Source organism: Piliocolobus tephrosceles, chromosome 1 (assembly GCF_002776525.5).
Source record: "Piliocolobus tephrosceles isolate RC106 chromosome 1, ASM277652v3, whole genome shotgun sequence".
NCBI classification, from domain to species: domain Eukaryota; kingdom Metazoa; phylum Chordata; class Mammalia; order Primates; family Cercopithecidae; genus Piliocolobus; species Piliocolobus tephrosceles.
The window spans coordinates 202495019-202516171 of NC_045434.1; the positions used below are offsets into that span (position 1 = coordinate 202495019).

At 50.6% G+C, this 21153-nt stretch overlaps 1 protein-coding gene across 2 annotated transcripts; it reads left to right on the top strand.

Moving 5' to 3' along the window:
• Window positions 1–4753: 4753 nt before the first annotated feature.
• On the top strand, window positions 4754–19269 carry PLA2G2C (phospholipase A2 group IIC). 2 transcript variants are annotated; one of them, XM_023219289.1, is made up of 5 exons: window positions 4754–4790; window positions 7409–7551; window positions 9627–9720; window positions 18379–18517; window positions 19233–19269. In XM_023219289.1, the coding sequence occupies exons 1-5, from the start codon at window positions 4754–4756 to the stop codon at window positions 19267–19269; spliced, it is 450 nt and encodes a 149-aa protein (XP_023075057.1). The 2 variants fall into 2 exon arrangements, with proteins under 2 accessions (XP_023075057.1, XP_031791150.1); XM_031935290.1 differs by lacking the exon at window positions 19233–19269 and having other exon boundaries at window positions 7409–7547; window positions 9617–9720; window positions 18379–18635.
• Window positions 19270–21153: the final 1884 nt, after the last annotated feature.

Consider the following 21153-nt stretch of genomic DNA (forward strand, 5'->3'; position numbering starts at 1 on the left):
TTTGTGTATCCAAACAGATCTAAACATAGAAAAGGTACGATTTAAAATATGGCATAAAATATAAAAAAGTGTATGCCCATATAGGGCAGCTACCTTATAATCTTATGGGACCACCGTCCTATGTGTGGCCTGTCATTGGACCAAAATGTCATTACATGGTGCATGACTGTACCGCAGTTTTTTATTATTTTCCCCGTTTTGTTGGAAAATATCCAAAAATGTATAGCCTACTTTCCAGTCTTGTTAAGCAGAACACATCAAACACTGTAACTCACCTTGGCTACTGTTGACCAAGTGTTTTCACCTTCAAGAGCCTGTGGAATCTTGCCGGCATTCTGTGGGGGGCCAGAATCATTGTCTGCACCTCTCTGGTGGAGGAAGCTGAGGCTCAGGTAGTTTAAATCTGTCAGGAAGTGGCAGAACAGCTCCAACCCCTTTCTTTGACATAGGCTCCTGAGTTCGTTGCTCTCCATCCTTGCAGTCTCTTGCACAATGCCACCTTTCCTTGGCAACTCGCAGTCAATAATTGTGCTCCAGGTGCACTAGTTTGATGTGGATGGAGTCAGCTGCCCCAACACACAGTGGCCCAGGCTCCTAGGCTTCGTTGATTATCGCTTTAATCACCCCTCTCTTACCTTCCTATTAAGAGAAGCTGCTCTAACTCCATTCCTGTCCGGCTGCTGGGCCTGATAAATGAATCTGACCACCTTGTTGGAATTACATCTAAAATAAGAGTCTAAGAGTGTTGTGATACTTGCTTCACTGCTTGGGTTGTTTTGGGTTTTGTCTTCTCGGTGGTGTTTTGGGCAGACATGGAAGCAGGAGAGCTTTCAAGGATTAGGAGTGCCAGCTTTGGAGTCAGACACACCTGGGGTTAAGTCCGTGACCCGTCAGTTTGCAGGGCAAATGACCTGACCTGTGCCAGCTTCAGTTACCCTTATTGGTAAATTGGAATTAATTGTATATGTCTCATCGGGAGGATTCAAAAGGATTCAAGGAGAATCCTAATTCACATCCTGTGCCTAGCCTCCTGTTGGTAGTCGAGGGGTTGCAGTTATTGTTTTTATTTCTGTAACTTGAAGTATGATAAGATTCTTATCACTCATTCTCTCATTCATTCATGCCTCAAATATTTATTTACTGCCCGTCTCTCCATGCCTAGTTTCCTTATCTGCAAAACGAGGGTAATAATGGCACTTATCTAGCTGGGAGATGTGAAGATTTAGTGAGTAAATATATGCAAAGTGCTCAGAACCCCTGCAAGGCATAAGTGTGATATATACTTTAGCCATCATCGTCAGTAGTATTAGTTCGTGCCAAGCACTGTGCTAAGAAGGCACTAGGGGTAAAGAGGTGAACAAAACAGACATGACCTCCGTCCTTAATGAGCTTGCAGGCTCCATCCACCTTGTTTCCTCTATGGGGAGGAAAGCCAACCAGTGTTCCATCACTGTTGATAAAAGCTGAATTGATGGGTCCAGCAAATGACCCAGATGGTGGCTCCTAAGGATCCTGCAACTTACTGGCTGCTGCTCTAGGGGCTGGCGTGGGAGGCAATGCCATGCTTTCTACATTCTTGCCTCTCATCAAACCTCTGGCCCTCTGGTCCTGTGCTCTTACTTTAGCTTCAGCACAGTTCTAGGCAGCCCCAAATGACTCATCAAATGGAGAGAACCATGCCTGAGTCATAGCTGTGAAGGTCAGTGCATGAAAATGCCCTCAAACCTTCAAAATGCCACACGAACAAGAGGTCTAGGCAGAGAGACTGGCAAGGAGGAAGAGCACTGGAGAAAGGGACCAGAGTTTAAGTCCTGGCCCACTTCGTAGCTGTGTAGATTTTTTCAGGTTACTTTGCTCTCTGAGACTTGATCTCCTCCTCTGTCAAATGTGAATGTGATAGAACCCACCTGGTAGGGTTGTAGTGAGGAGTAAACAGGAGCAGAGCATAAACTTAAGGGGAATTTAGGCCTTCTCAAATACCACCTCTCCTGGGAAGATTTCTGTGACCTTCTCAAGAGAGTTCACTGCTCCTTCCTCTGAGCTCAGAGGCGTTTATTTATATAACCACTGGAGCAGTGCTCCTCACTCCACATGGATGCAGACTGAGCTCCCTAGAAACAGACTGTGACACAAAAAAGTATGTTGCTGGGAGGTTCCAGGAGATACAGCTGTTGGGAAGTGAGCAAGGGAAGAATGGGGAGAGGGAGAAGCTGGCATGCAAGGGATAAGCTGACACAGAGGGGGAAGCTAACACAAAAGGGAGAAGCTGGAACAGAGGGAGAAGCCTACACACAAGGGAGAAGCTGACAAGAGGGAGAAGCTGAACACACAGAGAGAAGCTGGCACAGAGGGAGAAGGTGACATACAAGGAAGGGAGAAGCTAATACACAGAGAGAAGCTGACATAGAGGGAGAAGCTGACACACAAGGGAAAAGTTGACACAGAGGGATAAGCTAACACACACACATACACAGAGAAACCAGCATAGAGGGAGAAGCTGACACAGAGGGACAAGCTAACACACACACACAAACTGACATAGAGGGAGCAGCTGACACAGAGAAGCCAACACAGAGGGAGAAGCTGACACAGAGGAACAAGCTAACACACATGCATGTACAGAAACTGACATAGACGGAGAAGCTAACACACACAGAGAAGCCAACATAGAGGGAGAAGCTGACACGGAGGGACAAGCTAACACACACGCACACACAGAGAAACTGACATAGAGGGAGAAGCTGACACAGAGGGAGAAGCTGACATAGAGGGAGAAGCTGACACACAAGGGAGAAGTTGGCGCACACACACACAGAGGCCAACATAAAGGGAAAAGCTGACTCAAGAGGGACAAGCTAGCACACACACACACACACACACAGAAACTGATATAGAGGGAGAAGATGACACAGAGGGACAAGCTAACACACACACACAGAAACTGTCATAGAGGGAGAAGTTGACACACACAGGCAGTTGCTGAGGCCACAGGGAGCTCTGGGGCTGGGACCGCCTTTCAGAGCTATCCTGAAAAAGGCAAGGGATGGCCCTTTAAACTATCACCCCAACTAGGGATTGGCTAGAAACTCCTTCTTCTGTCTTCCCTGGGAGGGGCCATAACCGTGGGCCACGCGGTACCTGCAGCAAAGGGTGGTTCCCAGTGAGGGAGAGCGTCAGCAGCAGCTGGTACCCTAGCCCTGAAGAGGGGGCCTGCCAGGACTGTGTGAAGCATTCGGGAACTAATGGAGAACCAAGCAGAATTGCTGCCCACATGGGGCTTTGGGGCTATATTTGGTCTCTGTTTACCTATTTGGTCGCTCCAGCCAGCTTGGCAGCCTTCCTTGGGTCAGAATGTTCTCATTAGAAGAGCTCATAGTTGGTGCTTAATAAGAGTCTATCGGATTTCATGACCAGTAATGCACCCAGGTCCCTGTCTGTGTCTCTCTGAAGTGTCATCACCTGCTCATTCAAAAGAGCGAGCCCGTTTTTCGTGGGCTAAACCTGCACATGATTATTTTTTTAGACTCAAAAGAGAAAAAGGAAGCAAGCCTGTAGAGACAGAGCCTAATTAAAAAACATCCTGCACAGCAGTTGAAGTGAAGGTTGGCTGGGACCAGGCCTGGTCAGGGCCGGGCCTCGCAGCATCCACCAGAATGTTGCCAAAGGGGGAAGATAGCAAAGACACCCTGGTTAACTCTCCCAGGGATCTGCAGCAGGATGGTCATGTTGAAGTTTTCCCGGGAAGCTTTGCCACCAGGTGTAAATCTAGCCCAAGCTCTGCACCGGCCAAATTCTCTAGGCTCAACTGAGCTATTGTTTCACACTCCAAGTCCTGACATTACCAGATGTAGCCTGATTTATGATGGGGGCTACCAAGACTGATCCCTGGCAGTTCCATGGCAGGGCTGCGACCCACATTCTCCTCCACTGTTCTCATATGGGTATCATTACCCATACTAATCGGAATATGAATTCTGTGTCTACCTGTGACTGCCTTTGATAGTACAAAACGGTTTTACTTTCATTATTCCAGCAGGTCCCACAGTGGGTCTGTGAAGGAGACGGCTATGTGATCGTGAGGAATTTGTTCAACCTCTCTGGGTCTCAGTTTACCTATCTTCAAAACAATAACAGAACCTCAGAAGGAGTTGTAAGGGTTAAACCATGTAATACCTGTGAAGCCCTTAAAATAAAGGCTTGAAATTATTGACAGGAATTTCTAGTCTCACTCTACAGGAGAAGAAACCAAGATGCAGAGAGGTAAAGTTGATGAATAAGATGCCCGGGTATCAAGGAAGGAAGGCACTGTGGGACTAGATGCGAACCGAGCTAGGCATTCCTGTGTGGGATTTCTATTATGAACAACATAGATGCCTTTCCAGCTCGGGAGCAGAGGAAATACGGACTCCTCAAAAGAAAAAAAGAAGAGATGAAGGGATGATGTTGCCAAAGAAAGAAATTTGGGGAAAAAAAACAACATTTGCACTTTTAAAACCATGGAACCCTTCTTATTTTTATGTGTTCAGGTCTAAATGCAAGAAAGGATACCATATTCAAAGGGAATGAGATTTGAAAACGATTTCTTTGAGTCCTCTGCCGAGGTCTTTCCAAGGCACTGCAATTAGTTTTTTGCACCCAAATACCCTTGCCTCATTTTGGTCGTTTTGTCCCGAACAGAGGTTCAACTGGGAGACCCCTCACACACAGGTGAAGGCGTGGCTGTAGAACCTCAGACCCCCTGGTCTCCTCAGAAATGAAGGTCATTGCCGTCCTCCTCCTCCTCTCCTGCTGTAAGTAGAGGGCTTGCTGGGACAGCACCAGGCTTCTGTCTTCCTGTTTATGTCAGTGGGAGGGGGGACTCTCCAGGTGGTACCAGGTGAAGGAAGTCACAAGTCACTCAGAAAAGAATCAGGAATGGGCCCGGGCGCGGGGGCTCACGCCTGTAATCCTAGCAGTTTGGGAGGCCGAGGTGGGTGGATCACAAGGTCAGAAGATTGAGACCATCCTGGCTAACATGGTGAAACCCCGTCTCTACTAAAAATACAACAAGTTAGCCGGATGTGCTGGCGGACACTTGTGGTCCCGGCTACTCAGGAGGCTGAGGCATGAGAATGGAGTGAACCCAGGAGGCGGAGCTTGCAATGAGCCGATATCACGCCACTGCACTCCAGCCTGGGCGACAGAACGAGACTCCATCTCAAAAAAAAAAAAAAAAAAAAAGAATCAGGAATGGAACGGGCTCCCTCCAACGTCCTCTTGCTTCTGTTTCTGCTGTGAAATGGGCTGGTCCCAGTGTTGGGATCTTATAAAGTGTCTAGGAAATCAGAGGTTGCCAACTATTTGCTAGAAAGGGAGTCTGACTACTATTTTACGCCCCTCTCCCCCAAGAGTCTCTTTTCCTTTGGATGCTAGTAGCCTTTGTTTAAGGCCATTTGGATTCAGAACAAAAATGCAGACATACATCCAGCTAATTTAAGAATGATTAATGCTTATCAGAAAGACATTTTTATGGTGACTTATGGGATAATTGGTAGCTATAAGTCATTGCTTATTGCTTACCTCTGCAAAGTGAAAAAAGACCTACTGGGAAACAGTTTGGGGTCTATTGGAGACTCACAGACTCCTTTGCTGGATTGATAGAGTGGAGGTTTGTCCAGATCCATTTTCCTGTCTCCTTCAATTGAGTCACAATAACTTTTGAGTCCCTAAGCCAAAGATGTCAAAAACAGACTTCCTTTCCCCGCAGTGAGTAGTGGAACTTACACTTTTCAAGGTGATAGCGCAGGAGGATACCCGTATGCAGGGATGACCGCCTCTGCAGCCCCTCAGTCTGAAGATCAACCCCTGAGTGCAGCTCCAGGGACTGCTTGGGCAGCAGTGACCACCCCTGGCCTTCTTCCCCTCACACCCCCGTTTAGACTAAACACAATAGTGAGATTGAAAGCTCCTGAGCAAACTCTCCCAGACTCTATTTCTGTTTCTCTTCTTCAAGTTCATGTCTTTATTGTATTTTTCTTGCAAATTTACAACATGCTTATAATTAAAAGGTAAAATAAATGAGTATATAGCAACAAGGTAAAGCTCCTCCTCATCCTCCCCAGACCCTAGTTTTTTCCCTACCTCCAGAGGTGACCACTCTTAAGAGTTTGATATACATCCTCTATACAACCTTTACACACACACGTAAAACATCATAATAGAAAGGGAATACATGCTGGGCCGGGCGCGGTGGCTCATGCCTGTAATCCCAGCACTTTGGGAGGCCGAGGCGGGCAGATCACCTGAGGTCAGGAGTTCGAGACCAGCCTGGCCAGCTGGCCAAGATGGTAAAATCCCGTCTCTACTAAAAATACAAAAAATTAGCCAAGCGTGGCAGCGGGCACTTGTAATCCCAGCTACTTAGGAGGCTGAGGCAGGAGAATTGCTGGAACCCGGGAGGCAGAGGTTGCAGTGAGCTGAGATCGCACCATTATACTCCAGCCTGGGCAACTACAGTGAAACTCCATCTCAAAAGAAAGAGAGAGAGAGAGAGAGAGAGAGGAAGGAAGGAAGGAAGGAAGGAAGGAAGGAAGGAAGGAAGGAAGGAAGGAGGGAAGGAAGGAAAGAAGGAAGGAAGGAAGGAAGGAAGGAAGGAAGGAAGGAAGGAAGGAAGGAAACACATGCTTATTGTGCAAAGACATGAGACAGCAGAGATGTATATAAAATGAATGTTGACTATTTCTTTTTCTCTCTTCAATCCCAATTGCCTAGAGATAGTGCTATCAAGTGTAGTTTATTTTTGAGACACATAATTTTGTTATTATCCCCCTGTCAGCAGACATGTGGGTGGTTTCCAATTTTTTTACATCACAGATAATGCTTTAGCAAACCACTTTGTGTATGCATTTGTGCCCACTCTCATAAGCATCTTGTAGAAGCAAAACCAGCTGAGTTCATGTGTACTTGCCATTTAAAAAAATAATAATTGAGGATACCTTTCCTGCCTCTTAAGTATTTTGTTTCTCCTGTGAGATAGTAAAGGCCTGATGACATCTGGAGGGACTGGCATTTCTGGCTTTGAACTTTTCCCATTCATGTTGCATCAGACCCGAGGGTGTTCTGCCTAGGACGGTGGTTTCCTGCTTTGAGGGGGAAGACTATGGTTGATGGGAGAGCCTTGTTCCGAACCTCATGGGAACTGGGTATTCATCCGGGTTAGCAAAAAACTAGCTGTGTTACGGGAGCAAATCTGAACTTATTTTCTTCCCCAGGAAAAGGGCTAACGATTCCAGCCATGCCCCTTGCACTTCGCTTTGGGGATCTGGTGATATTTCAAATTCTAAGCATTCTAGTAAGGGGAGGGGACATCAAGGCAGCATCGTGCTCATTGCAACTTCCTTCTTCCTTGTTTCCTCATCGGCAGTGGCAGCCCCCACCCACAGCAGCTTCTGGCAGTTTCAGAGGATGGTCAAACACATCACGGGGCGGAGTGCCTTCTTCTCATATTACGGATATGGCTGCTACTGTGGGCTTGGGGGCAAAGGGGTCCCCGTGGATGACACTGACAGGTGGGTGCAGAGGCTCTGAGGCCACCTATCATTTGTTTTGCATTAAAGTTCAAGCTCGAAGCCAAAAAGAGGGTGTTAGAATTCTTGCATGGCAAGTAACAGAAAACAATTCAGGCTAATGGAAGGAAGAACTGAATGGGATTCGGAGGATGGGTCTTGAGAAACCCAGCATCGGGGCCAGCTTCTTGAGTGTGTGATCTGTGAAGTTTCACAGGGCCCAACACTCATAAGGGCCTAAATGTGGTTTACTGCTCTGCTGCCGCCATCTTGAAATTCTTAATAAAGGGCCCCACGTTTTCATATTGCTTTGGCCTCTGCAATTATACATCGGTCCTGCCCAGAGCTCTAGAAGCTGTTTCATCCTCATAGTAAAAGTGCTCTGCTTCCAGCTCTCCAGCTTTTAGGACTATAGGCACAGCACAACTGACTCACTAGTCCTAATTCCATATTCTAGGAGAGGGAATCCAAGTGGCCCAGTTTGGAGAAGTTGTCCATCTGGGTGAGGTTGCATGGCACAAACCCACTTCCCAGGCCTACTCCAAAGGATGGGGGTGGGGAAGTGTGAGTTCCTAGAGAAAGTAGAGGTGGGTGTCATGTGGTGAGGGTATGTGTGGGGAGGTAAGAAATGGGACAGTTTGTGTGTCATTTCATTTGAAGAAATAAGAAAGCAAAATGTTCCTTGCCACATTTAACCTAGTGTGGAGAAACATGTCGCCACAGTGGGGCCTTAAATATCACTCCTGGAGCTCAGGCCTTGTGGGTTGGGCTCATGGAACCATGGGAGGACCTCAGAGCCCCGAAAGGTCAACTGACACTTACAAAATGCCTATTATATGCCAAGCATGGGACTGGCGATTGGCACACAAACCTAATTTAATTCTTTCAGGGAATGCACAAGACAGTGATACCAGCCCATTTAACAGGTGAGGACAGTGAGTTGCTAAACCACTTCCCGAAGGCAATGCAGCTTCTAAGTGGCAGAGTTAGAATTGAACAAGAATTTGCCTGTTTCAAAGTTTGTCCCCTCTCCTTGACGGTCTGTACCTCCACTGTCAAAGTCCAAAGGCTGATTAGAAATTGAACATCATTAGCCAAAGTTGATCAACAGCAGAACCCTCACTTGCAGATGGGAATGGCGAGAGAGGGAGACTGAAACATTCTTCTTGGCCTTTCAGGCCTTAGAATCCAAGCTTAAGTTTCTGCCTTCCTGTGCCTTGAGCAGTGGCTGACGACTTGGACTGAGTCTCCTGCAGTGCTCTCCCATCCAGCCCCCAGCCAACTCTGGGTGCCATGAGTAGGACTACCTCTACTTTTGCAGACAGTTGTCTCCTCAGAGACCATCACAGTGCCTGGCTCACAGTAGGTGCTCAGTAAAACGTGTTAAATGCGTGAATGGACCCAGATTTGTGTCCTGGGTCTGTCATTTTCCAGCTGCGTAAGTTTGGGAAATGGGCCTCTCTGAATCTCAGTCCCTCCCCTACAAAAGGGAGACAATGGTTGTACTTCATAGGTTTCTATGAGTAGATAATGAGATAGCAACAGATACTAGAAAGGGCTCAGGAAATGCTACTGGTTATTATTTTTATTTTGTATTTTATTTATTTTTTGGAAGACAGGGTCTTATTCTGTTGTCCAGGCTGGGGTGGAAAGGCTCAATCACAGCTCACTGCAGCCTCTGTCACCTGAGCTCAAGCAATCCACCCACCTCAGCCTCCTGAGTAGCTGGGACCACAGGCTGGTGCCACTATGCCTGGCTTTTTTTTTTTTTTTTTTTTTTTTAAACTTAAAAGACGTAGGAGGTCTCCCTGTGTTGCCCAGGCTGGTCTCAAACTCCTGGACTGAAGCGATCCTCCTGCCTCATCCTCACAAAGTGCTGGGATTACAGGCATGAGCCACCACACCTGGCCTATTTTTATTATTATTGATAATTCACCTCCCCACCTTCAATGCCTTCTTGCCTAGAGGAGGAGGCAGGAGCCCTTTCTAGTCCCCAGATAAGGTCCTCCAGCAGATTCCCGAGGGACCCACTTCCAGGCACAGCCCCTCATTTCTCTCTTGTCTCGCCCCAGATGCTGCCAGGCACATGACTGTTGCTACGAGAAGCTGAAGGAGTCCAGCTGCCAGCCTGTGTTGAACGGCTACCAGTTCCACATCATCAATGGCACAGTGGTGTGTGAGTAGCCTTTTCTGTGTGGAAATGTCTTTTAACCTGGGCCTTTCCTTAACATTCACCCCCTGTTTGACCCAGAGATGTTTTAGAAAATGAAATGCTTCCAAGTGCTTGGAAGGAGGCAATCCTGAGCTTTTCCCTGATGCTCCAGAGCTTCTCGGAGTGTCTGTGCTCATCCTGCCCTGGTCTCTCCCGCCCATAGGTGTACCTCCTGAACTCTCTGGGAGCCCAGAGCCCTGCAGATCGTACATGCTCAATACATACTTGTTCACTTGAGTTTACACTGAATTTTGAAGCTTCCCTTGACAACTGTTACTGTTGATAACGTGTTTCCTTGTTTCTGTCATGTGTTAACAAAACAGTTCAGCTGTCTTCCAGTTGGACAAATATTTATTAAGGGTGACTGTATGCCAACCACTAAGATAGGTGCCGCCAGGGCTACAAAAGCAAATAGGTGGGAAGGGAAGGGGGACTCACATGTTATTGAGATCGTTCAAGGAGCCATGTGGACAAGTGGATCAAGTGCCCTGCACATGGGGTGTGGTCCTGGCATCCGGGGTGTGTTCTGCTGCTGGTAGGGTATGGGTATGTGCATGGCAATCCTGGTCTACACAGCAGGCACATTCGGAGGCACTGGGCAGCGGCCTTTGGTGAGTACCATCCTTTCCAGCATAGCCAGGGTGGGTCTTGGGGTCCCAGGCTGGGAGGGTGAAGAGCACCGAATAAAGAAGTGGCCCCTTACAGCGTGTGGCTCACTTCCTGCCTGGCCTCGTGGGGTTGCATGAATCACTTTCCTTCCCAGGTCTATTTATTCACAGCTGTGAGTGTGCCTTGGAGTTTCTCTGTTTCCTCCTGAGGTCAGGGAACCACCACCTCTCCGCCACTCATGCCCTAGGGCGGGAGATACATCCTCCATCCCGCAGTGGGTTCCAGGGCTCAGACTCCCGGTCTCCTGAGCTCCCCCCACCCACCACTCCAGCTCAGCACACACCAAGACACAGAGTTAGGACTGTGAGGTCTCCCTGGAACCAGCTGTGTGGGCTGGGGCCTTGGACTCCTACACCGGGAGGACCTGCCTTGGCTTTCAGCCTGCTTCTTGGCCTGCACTACCCACTGCCACCAGGACGTGGTTGACAGGGAAAGAACCTCCTTTTTTGTTCCCCATGTGAGCTCAAGGAGACTGAGTTGGAGCTCTCTGGTGTGGCCCTTCTCAGGCCTAAAGCAAAGTGTCTTTTCTGTGACACCTCCAAGGCCATGTTCAGGAGAAGGGAAGGAATCGTCTGGTGGGAGGGATGGGGATTGGGGACTGGAGAAGCTGGCTGCCAGGGACCGAGTTTCCCATAGCCTCTTCCCACCCGTCTTTGCCACAGGGGTGAGGATGCCCGGCTGGCCCAGCCCAAGCCTCCACCCTGGACTCCTGTGGACTGACTGCACTTGCCAGGGCTGGCCTGGGCTCTCTGTACCCAGGGAAACTTCTCTATTCAACGCTCTTCACCCTCCCAGCCCAGGACCCCAGGAGATGAGGGAGAGTGGAGCAAAGGTTGAGGAGCCGAGGCTGGAACCCCAGGCAGTAGCACTGCTGGGCGGTGGTGGAAGGTGCCGGCAGACGCTGGGAGTTGGACCAGAAAGTACATGGCCTGGGCTGTACTTTCTTCCCACGTTGCCCCTGCAGAGCAGAAGCAGCCAGTTGCTCCTGAAGCCTTGATCAGGGCTCCTGAGTCCAGAGCCCTGCTCAGGGCACTAGTGTGGGAGGAGGCTTCCGCATCAGTACCAGGGCATCAGCACCCGCCTCCCCAGCTGACCCAGCCAGTGAGGACCAGGCCAGCCCCTGTCATCCCCATCCCCACCTCGCCAAGCCCCTGCCCCCAGGAGCAGGGCTGAGAGCCAGGTGATCTGGGTTCTAATCCAGAGTCTGCTGCTGACATGTGCTGAGCCCCAGGCCATTGATTTACTTGCCCCAGTATTGAGTGAGCATCCACTGGGTACCCGCCCAGTGCCGGTGCTGTGCCAGGGGCCAGGGGCACAGAATAAAGCAGACCCAGTCCCTGCTTTTCTGGCATTCACGATCTTGTGGAAACTCCACAGCTAAAGTGCCCTTAGAGATCATCCAGATCAGTCCCTCACTGTAGCAATGAAGAGACTGAGACCCACAGAGGGGACGAGTTTGATCCAAGAAACAGACAAGATTAAGAGGCATGTGTCTTGAAACTTTTCAGTGCTCTGGAGCATACCGTCTGGCCTGAGTTGTCTGGGCTTTGGTTTTCTCATCCATGAAATGGGTACAATAACAGCAGCTACAGCGTATGAACCTCTGTGGTAGATGCTGTACACACGGCACCTGAACTCACATGATAAACCTCTGAGGTGACATTATCTCCCGTCATCAAGGAGGACCCTGAGGCTCAGAGAGGTTAAGCACGATCGCCAAGGTCACACAGCCAGGGAAAGAAGAGCTGGGATTCAAACCCCAGGCACCCTGTCTCACACCAGCTTCCCCTGTGGAGGGTGCTGTGTGTGTACATGGTTGGAGGCCGTCACACAGTGTAAGTCTCAGGATCTGCAGTAAACTGGTCAGAATGCTCTGCCCTGGCCCAGGGAAGAAAAGAGGGGCAGATGGAGTTTGCTTCTCTGTAAGGCCCCGGCGCTTTGTGTTCCTGCTAAGAGGCCTCGGAGTCAGGCAGCACTGGGTCTGATTCCAGCTCCACCCTTTGTATTAATAGTTGTATTAATAGACTAATGTATTAATCTCCTCACCTGTGAAATGGAGATAATTGCCTGTACTTCATAAGGCTGCTGGAAGGTTTAGCTAAAGCAGCCCAGCTACAGGGGCGGGCCAACAGTAGGTGCTTCATTCATGCCCTTCTTTTTAGATGTGGAAATTCCTCTTTTTGTCCAAGTTTTCTTTTCTTCTTTGCTTACAGCACTGGGATTTTCTTTATTACTGTTTCTTTGAAGAGTCTGCTCTGTACTTGTGCCCATCGGGCTAAGGTCAGTGACCCCTTATGGAATAAAACCCCTTTCCTGGCCAGGCACGGTGGCTCATACCTATAATCCCAGCACTTTGGGAGGCTGAGGTGGGGGGATCACTTGAGCCCGGGAGTTCAAGAACAGCCTGGGTAACACAGTGAGACCCCTGTCTCTACTAAACATACAAACAATTAGCCAGGTGTGGTGGTGCATACCTGTAGTCCCAGCTACTCGAAAGGCTGAGATAGGAGGATCACCTGAGCCCGGGAGATGAGGCCACAGTGAGCTGTGCTTGTGCCTCTGCACTCCAGCCTGGGCAACAGAGTGAGACCCTACCTCAAAAAAGAAAAACAAACAACAAAAAAAACTACTTCTCTATCCTAATTGCATCTCTGTTCAAAGAGCTGCCCCTGCAAGAGTTAACCAACTCCCTAGCCTCCCCTGAATTCTGAAATCCTGTACCCAGGCCTGGTCCAGGTTGCCTAGCAACCAGGGGCTGCTCCGGGATGCAGTAGGTAAGCAGGGGAGGGAAAGGAAGAAAACAACTTGGTCTGTCCATGACTCTAAATGTCACTGAGAGATCAGTGCAGAGAAAGGCCTGTCACCAGAGCCCAGGGCCCAGTTTGCCTGGTGGTGGGGACAGCTGCCCTCAGGCCACCTGGGAGGTGGTTATCCCTCCTCTTAGTGGGCTTACATAAGTACTTGGCATTTTTCCGAGGGACTTTAAGCTCACTCAGCAGACACCCCCTCCGCCCACATGCACATACATGTGTGGTACAGGGAGGACCCTGTGTGGGAGGCAGAGATGGGGTTTCAGCCAACTGAACCTCCATTATCTACATCTCCCGGCCTCTGACTGCCTCCCTCTGCCAAAGCGGGAAGATGAAAATGGTAACTGCCGGAATTTGTATTTTGCAAAGACTTTTCTCATTTACTGCTGAATATATTCCTCATCTCAGCCTCCCCTCACTGACATGCTACCCACTGTCTCTCCCAGCATTCATCTCTACCTGAAATGATCTTGTTTACTTCTCTGTGTCTGTATGCATCGACTCTCCCCCCAGCTAGAAAGTTCCGTGAGAGCAGGGAGCAAGCCTGTCTTGTTTGAGGGCACTGGTTCTCATAGAGCCCACAGAGAACCATGCCTCTGGACTAAGCAGTGTGGGGTCTGCTGGCTTGCACCTATACCCCCAGCTCCTAGCCACAGACCAGACACATGTTGGGAGCTCAATACTTGTTTGTTGAATGAGCAGATGAACAAAAGCACTCATGAAATAGGCAGTGCACGTATCCTTATCACCATTTGAAAGCTGAGGAAACAGGCTTGGAGAGGGAAGCAACTTGCCTGAGACCCCAAAACACAGAAGCAGCCTATCTGGCCCACGAACCTGGCTTCCTGTCTCCTAGGTGTCAGCTGCTGGCACTGGCCTGTAGGCCATGTGAGTGTGGCCAGTAAGGTGGTCACGAAGGAGCCCTTACTGCACGTTAGGGTCAGGAGATCAGCAATGACCCCTTTGGTGTGGGGTCACGAAGGAGCCCTTACTGCACGTTAGGGTCAGGAGATCAGCAATGAGGAGGACAAAATCCTTGCCCAGAAGGAGCTTGCATTCCAAAAAGAACAAGAGACCGTAGCGTATTTATTAATAAAGACACATTCAAACAGGGCCAGGTGCTCTGAAGCACCTCAGACAAAGCGACAGGCTGCAGAATGACAGAGGTCAGGGGTCAACGAGACAGACGGGTGCCTGCTTTAGGTGGTCGAAGAAGGCCTCTCTGGGGAGGTGGCATTTGGTCTGAGACCTCAGGACCAATGTGCGAGGAGCAGAGGAGCCTTGGGAAGAATGGAGATGAGGTTGGACAGGGTGAGACACGCGCCTTCTATGTCAATGCAAGGGAGTCATTGGAGCATGTGAAGCAGAGGATGCTCTACTTTTGCCCCAGAAAGATCACTCTGGCTACGGTGCAGAGAAAGAAGCGTCAGGGAGGAAAGAAGGGCCCCATTAGGGGACTGTTGCAGAGCACTGGGAGGCACAACCACAGCCAGGATCAGCACGGTGACAGTGGGGATGGGAAGTGTCAGATGCCGGGAATGCTGTACAGGTAGGGTCAGGGGCGGCAGGACCTGCTGACGGGTTCGGTGTGGAGTGTGAAGGGAACAGAGGCTGCATCCCAGGCTCCTGGCCTGAGGAGGGGTTTGGTGTGGGGTGTGAAGGGAACAGAGGCTGCATCCCAGGCTCCTGGCCTGAGTGGGGCTGTAGATAGTGGCACCAAATACTGAGTTCGTGAAGATGGGGGAAGAGCTGATGATGAAGGCAGTAAGAGTTTGGTGTCAGTCACCCTGAGTTTGAGATACGTGTCAGACATGTAAGGGGAAGGCAGGTGGACACGTGCTTATTGAAGTCTGGAGCCCAAGGGAGAGGTGTGGGCTGCAGCGGAGAAATTAGGAGTATTCAGAGTTCTGACACTGAACAAGAACACCCCTGAGAGAATTCAGAGACAACCAGGGCTGAGGCGAGGGACTCAGACTGGGGCCTGGGACAGCCACAGGCAGGAATGCAGACTTGTTGCCTCTTCTTATTTGTGGAGATGTAGTTCATGCAGCAAGAAAGGTGTTCCGAAGCCCTCCTTTCCTTTCTTCATACCTCAGTTTCTCCATTAGCACATTAAAAGATGCAAGTCTGGAGTTAAGCTTGTTTTTAAAAGGCGGCTTTTGGCCTGCGACTGTCTCATCACCCAGGTCATGAAAGGCCCGGTCCATGGTTGAGAAATGCCACAGAAGTGACAGTCCTCCGCAAAAGACCGCTGCTCCAGATCAATTCTGAAAGGCCTGGGGATAGGGCAGGTCGCTGAAGTAGAACTGGATGTCAGATGCATGCATTAGAAAGGACAGGAAGACCAAACGAGAAAGGGAGAGGGGGCAGGGAGAAAGGAAGGAGGGTTAGAGACTCGAGACGAAGGAAACAAGAGATGGAAAAGAAGAAGAGAGGACCAGAAGACAGTGAGATCAACAGAAAGAGAGAGGGATGAGAAAGAAGGTGGCTGAGGAAGGTGAGAAAAGTTTCCGGGGCGACAGCAACTGGACCAGGTCCTCTGGTTGGACAGTGAGGCTGGCTGGGGGGCCTGAGCTCAAGTAGCCCCAACCCCCTGAGAGAGTGGGGGGCTACCTGGGGAGCTGGGCTTCATGCATCTGGAAGGATTTTCACAGGGGCGGGAGGGGGAGTGGGAGGGCAGAGGGCACCCAGGCGCTACAACAGTGGGAGCAGCTAGAGCCGCAAAACCGGAGAGCCAGAGGAGTGACATCCCTGGCAGATTTCCTGCGGGCGAGCAGAGGGGGCAGGAAGCTCGGCGGTGTTGGCACAATGTGAGAAGTTCCAGGGAGGCGTGGGAGGACGGCTTCTGCAGGACGCAGACTTTGCGGAGGGAGAGTGGCAAGCAGACTGACTGCAGCCAGCTCGGCCGGCTCCACAGGGTGCTGCTTTTTCTCCACGTGGAGCTGGAGTGCATCACCCTGAGAATAGCAGCAAGCACCCGTAGGGCACCTTCTGCGTGCCAGGCACATCCAGACCACTCGTCGGTAGACACCATCGATCCTCACCACCACCCCAGGAATGGGACACTGTCATGTGTTTTTGAAATTATTAGGTTTTAGCATCATTTCATAGACAAGGAACCTGAAGCTAACTTGCCCAAGGTCACAAACTAGGGCGTCTGGCGGCCTCCCCTCCTCACTGCCAATCCTGAGAGCGGACTAGGGTGGAGTTATCTGGAAAGAGGAAGCTGTACCTGAGAGCCCTAAACACACATGCACACACATACACACATGCGCACAACACATGCACACACACGCACATACACACACATGCATACACATGCACACAGACACACGCATACACACACATGCACACGCATACACACACGCACACAGTGCTACAGCTCTGATTAGCAGGTAAATAAAACGTCCCCATCTAGTGGTGACTCGGCCAAAGTGCAGACACTCAACCCCAAAGGTCCATAGAGGCTTCATTCATTTCTTCTCTTATTCTTCATTCATGGTTTCTATTGAGCATCTGCTTTGTGCAGCATCTGTTCTGGATGCTGGGGACACTGTGATGAGCCAGACAAGGTCCCAGCCGCACACAGCTTATGCTTCTTTGAGGGGAGGCAGACACAAGCCAGGAAACCAATAAGAGAAGTTCAGTAAAAAGCACAGTGAGTGAGACAAACGGGTACGGAGGGCGTGGCCAGAGAGAGCTTTAGTTCAGGCAGTCAGGAAGCGCCTCTCTGAGGAGGTGAAATGTGAGCAAGCCTCAAACAGTGGCAGGGATCCCACCCCTTGCAGATCCTTGGGAGAAGCATTTTAGACAAAAAGAACAGCAAGTCCAAAGGCCCAGGGACAAGGCAGAGCAAGACCTGTGACATGAAACAGCCTGGTGTGCCCAGAGCAGGGAGGCTGGGAGAGCGGAGGGGGAGGGCGATGAGGGTGAAGAGGCTGGTGAGGGTGGCATCCCGGCAAGTGTGCCTGGCCATGGAGGCCACGGGAGGATTCAGCATGCCTTTCCCGAATAGGAAACCACACTGGGGCTGTAAGCCAGAGAGTGAACGTAACTCAGGTTACAGTTTGAGATGGTCCCTGCTTATTTCCTTCCATGAAGGAGGAAGAGCTGTTGATGACAGGGATTTGGGCAGTGGCCAAAGAGATGGAGAGAACAGGGCAGAGCATGGGCTATTTTAAACACAGAGAAGATTAGCAGGAACTGCTGGCAGACCGGATGTGAAATGTGGAAGGAGCGGGAGCAGCGAGGTCGACTCCTGGTTTCCTGAGAATGTGGGTGAATCACCGGCCCACAGGCAGAGGGAGCACTGGGATATCAAGGGTTCCCTTGTGAATGCCTCAAGTTGGAGATGCCTGAGACATCCAAGTGAGATGTCAAGCAGGCAGCTGGAAATAGGAGATGAGCTCTGGGAAAATGCTCTATCACCCTGGCCTGTGCACTGCCCGGGTGAACTCACTCAGGGCCACTCCATGCAGCGCACACCCCCTCCTCCTGCTTCCTCCTAGGCTTCTCCTCATTCCAGCACTCATGGGATGCTCAGATGTGATCAGGGAAGGGCTTGGGGATGCAGGGAAGCTGTGGCTGAGAGCCCTAAACACACATACACGCACACACACATACACAGACATAGGCACACATGAGCATACACATGCACACATGCACACACTTGCACACAAATGCATATGCACACACACGCGTGCACACACATGCATACATGTATCCCTTTCAGTGGCTTTCCTTTCTGTTTTCCACCCTTGGCCCTTTGCATGCTGGTAGTTTATCCTGGGCTCAGTTGAACAGTTGTTTTGGTCTCAGCCAGGTTCCCTCATGCATTTGTAGTCAGCTACAAGCTGGGTCTCTCCGAGCTCTCTCTCATGTGTCTGAAATCAGCTGAGACAACTGATCCAGGTGGGGGCTCCCAGCCCAGCCCCAGGGTTTGGTTCCAATGAAGCCTCTATGGACCTTTGGGGTTGAGTGTCTGCACTTTGGCCGAGTCACCACTAGATGGGGACGTTTTATTTACCTGCTAATCAGAGCTGTAGCACTGTGTGCGTGTGTGTATGCGTGTGCATGTGTGTGTATGTGTGTGTCTGTGTGCATGTGTATGCATGTGTGTGCATGACCCTCTGTGTCTCTGCAGGTGGATGCACCCTTGGTCCTGGTGCCGGCTGCCACTGCGGGCTGAAGGCCTGTGAATGTGACAAGCGATCCGTGCACTGCTTCAAAGAGAGCCTGCCTACCTATGAGAAAAACTTCAAGCAGTTCTCCAGCCGGCCCAGGTGTGGCAGACATAAGCCCCGGTGCTAGGGGCACCACAGGGTCCTTCTCGTCATGCAGCATCTGCTCTAGTGTTGCTCTTCCGGAAAGCCTTCTCAGATCATCCCCGACAGGCCCCTGTTCTTCCCCTGGGAGGGAGGACAAAAGGTCTCCTGCAGGGCAGCTCACCATTCAGCATTCTGACCAAGGGGACTCCTCAGCATCGGAGGACTGGAGAGCAGAAATGGGAAAGACGAGATCCCTGCCCTGCAGGAGCTGGCATTCTGTGGAGCGGGGAGGACTACAAATGCATGAATATAGAAGTAAGAGACACATTAGACCGTAGTAAGTGCTATGATGTAGTAAAACAAAGGGACGGGATAGAGATGCACCCGACCCCACATCCCAGGGTTTCCAGGAGGGGAGAGGCCCCAGGATCTACCCCAAACTCTCTCTTCACCCTGACTGCAAACCAGGACGCGGAGCAGACTTGAGCGCCAGGCCCACACCCAGCGCTAGCTGGGAACAAAGCCACCACTTTCCTTGCCTCCCTGTGTCCTTACTTTTTATGTTATCATTCTTAGCTTTTCTTATCAAGAGGCAGAATCTGTTTTCCCCACCTTGTGAATCTGAACTGGTCTTGTGGCTTAGTTCGGTCAACAGACTATTGTGGGAGGGGTGGTTTACCAGTTTTGAGTTAGGCCTCAGGAGGTCTAGGGCACGTCTACTCTCTCTTAGGATAGCTGCCCCCACCCTGCGAAAAAGCCTGGGCTAGCCTGCTGGAGGATGACAGCCCACCTGGATCAGTTGTCTCAGCTGATTTCAGACACATGAGAGAGAGCTCGGAGAGACCCAGCTTGTAGCTGACTACAAATGCATGAGGGAACCTGGCTGAGACCAAAACAACTGTTCAACTGAGCCCAGGCTAAACTGCCAGCATGCAGAATTGTGAGCTAAATAAAGGCTGCTGTTCTAAGTCACTGGGTTTTGGTATGGTTTGTTAGGCAGCCATAACTAACTGGTGTAATTGGTCCTTATTCCCTTATTCACTGAGAGTGATGGGTTCTCAGCCCTGAGCTGGACTTGGAGGCCATGGAAATGTCGTGGACATGGCCTTTGTTCCTTACCTTGAAGGTGCAGAAGGAGGTCAAGTTCATGGAATAATGGAGAATACACAGCTGTAATCGTTTGCTTGTTCAGGCAACACACATTTATGGAGCATTTACTATGTGCCAGGCACAGTGCCAGGCAGTCGGGATTCAGAGATTCAAAGAAAACAAACACAAATCAGGTCTAAAACTCCTGGGGAGAATGCTGAGAGTGGTACCAGCTCTTAGGAATTCAGACACAAGATCTGGATTGAAAAACAGACAGATGTGAAGACAGAAAAGGACACCAGATGGGGAGGGTCTGGGGGCCCCGGCTCCTGCGCTCTGGCTGGCTCAGCTTGTACTATCATGTGGGTGACTGGCCTGCTCTTCTCCCGCACACACACATGGGTGGAAATTGCAACTGCAGATGGGCAGCTTGAGGTTTATGAACATCAGGGAGATTGTTAAGCCGACCATGAGGGAAGCAGCTATAGAAAGGTGGGCATGGAACCAAGGTGGCCATGCCCAAGTCAGCAGGCACTCCCCCACCTCGGGGATCCTGACCACTGCAGAGACCAGCTCCAGACTGTGAAGGTGCCTGGCTGACCGATACAGTGGAGGAAGAGGGGCGAGGGCCGGGCTTAGCATGGGGGACAGGGTTCCCATGTAAGATACAGGCCATCTCTTTCAAAAAATGTTTTGAGACAGAGTCTCGCTCTGCCTTACAGGATGGAGGGCAGTGGCACGATCACAGCTCACTGCAACCTCCACCTCCCGGGTTCAAGCAATTCTTCTGCCTCAGCCTCCCAAGTAGCTGGGATTACAGGCGCCCACCACCACGCCTGGCTAATTTTTGTATTTTTAGTAGAGACAGCGTTTCGTCATGTTGGCCAGGCTGGTCTGGAACTCCTAACCTCAATTGATCCACCCACCTCAGCCTCCCAAAGTGCTGGGATTACAGGCAGGAGCCACTGCGCCCGGCCCCAGGCCATCTTTTTCCCTCCCTCCTCTCTTCCATCCCCTAAACCTATTAGATAGAAATGATGGGCCATTGATGGTATGCAAGCCCCATTTGTTTGGCACTGATGCCCTGATTCTTGGAGAGTTGAGGTGGAAGTGTAGAGGGATGTGCAGACTCTCGCTGGGAAAGCCTGCTATCCTCAAAAGGAAATCATCCATTCCATGAGCACATGTTGCTGAAGACCTACTCCAAGCCAGGCCCTCTGCGCCAGACTCCATGGAGCTCTCAGACCAAAGGGAAAACAAGTAAGCAGGGGATTGCAGAACAAGCTGGGGGTGCTGGGATTGGGGTGGGCTTAGGGAGCAATGCCCACCTCCTGGAGGATGAGGGAAGGTTTCCTGAGGAGTGCTGGGGGTCTGACATCCAATCTGAGACTTGATGAGGAGGAGTTAGGAGGGCTGGTGGGGCCATGCAGAGCCTCCCAGGTTGAGGGTTGGGGAAAAGCAGCATATGTCTACGCAAGCTCCTTGTCCACCTGCCTCGCCCATCTCCGCCGAGGGCTCTTCATCATTGGTCCCTGCAGCCCAATAACCTGGGTGATGAATTC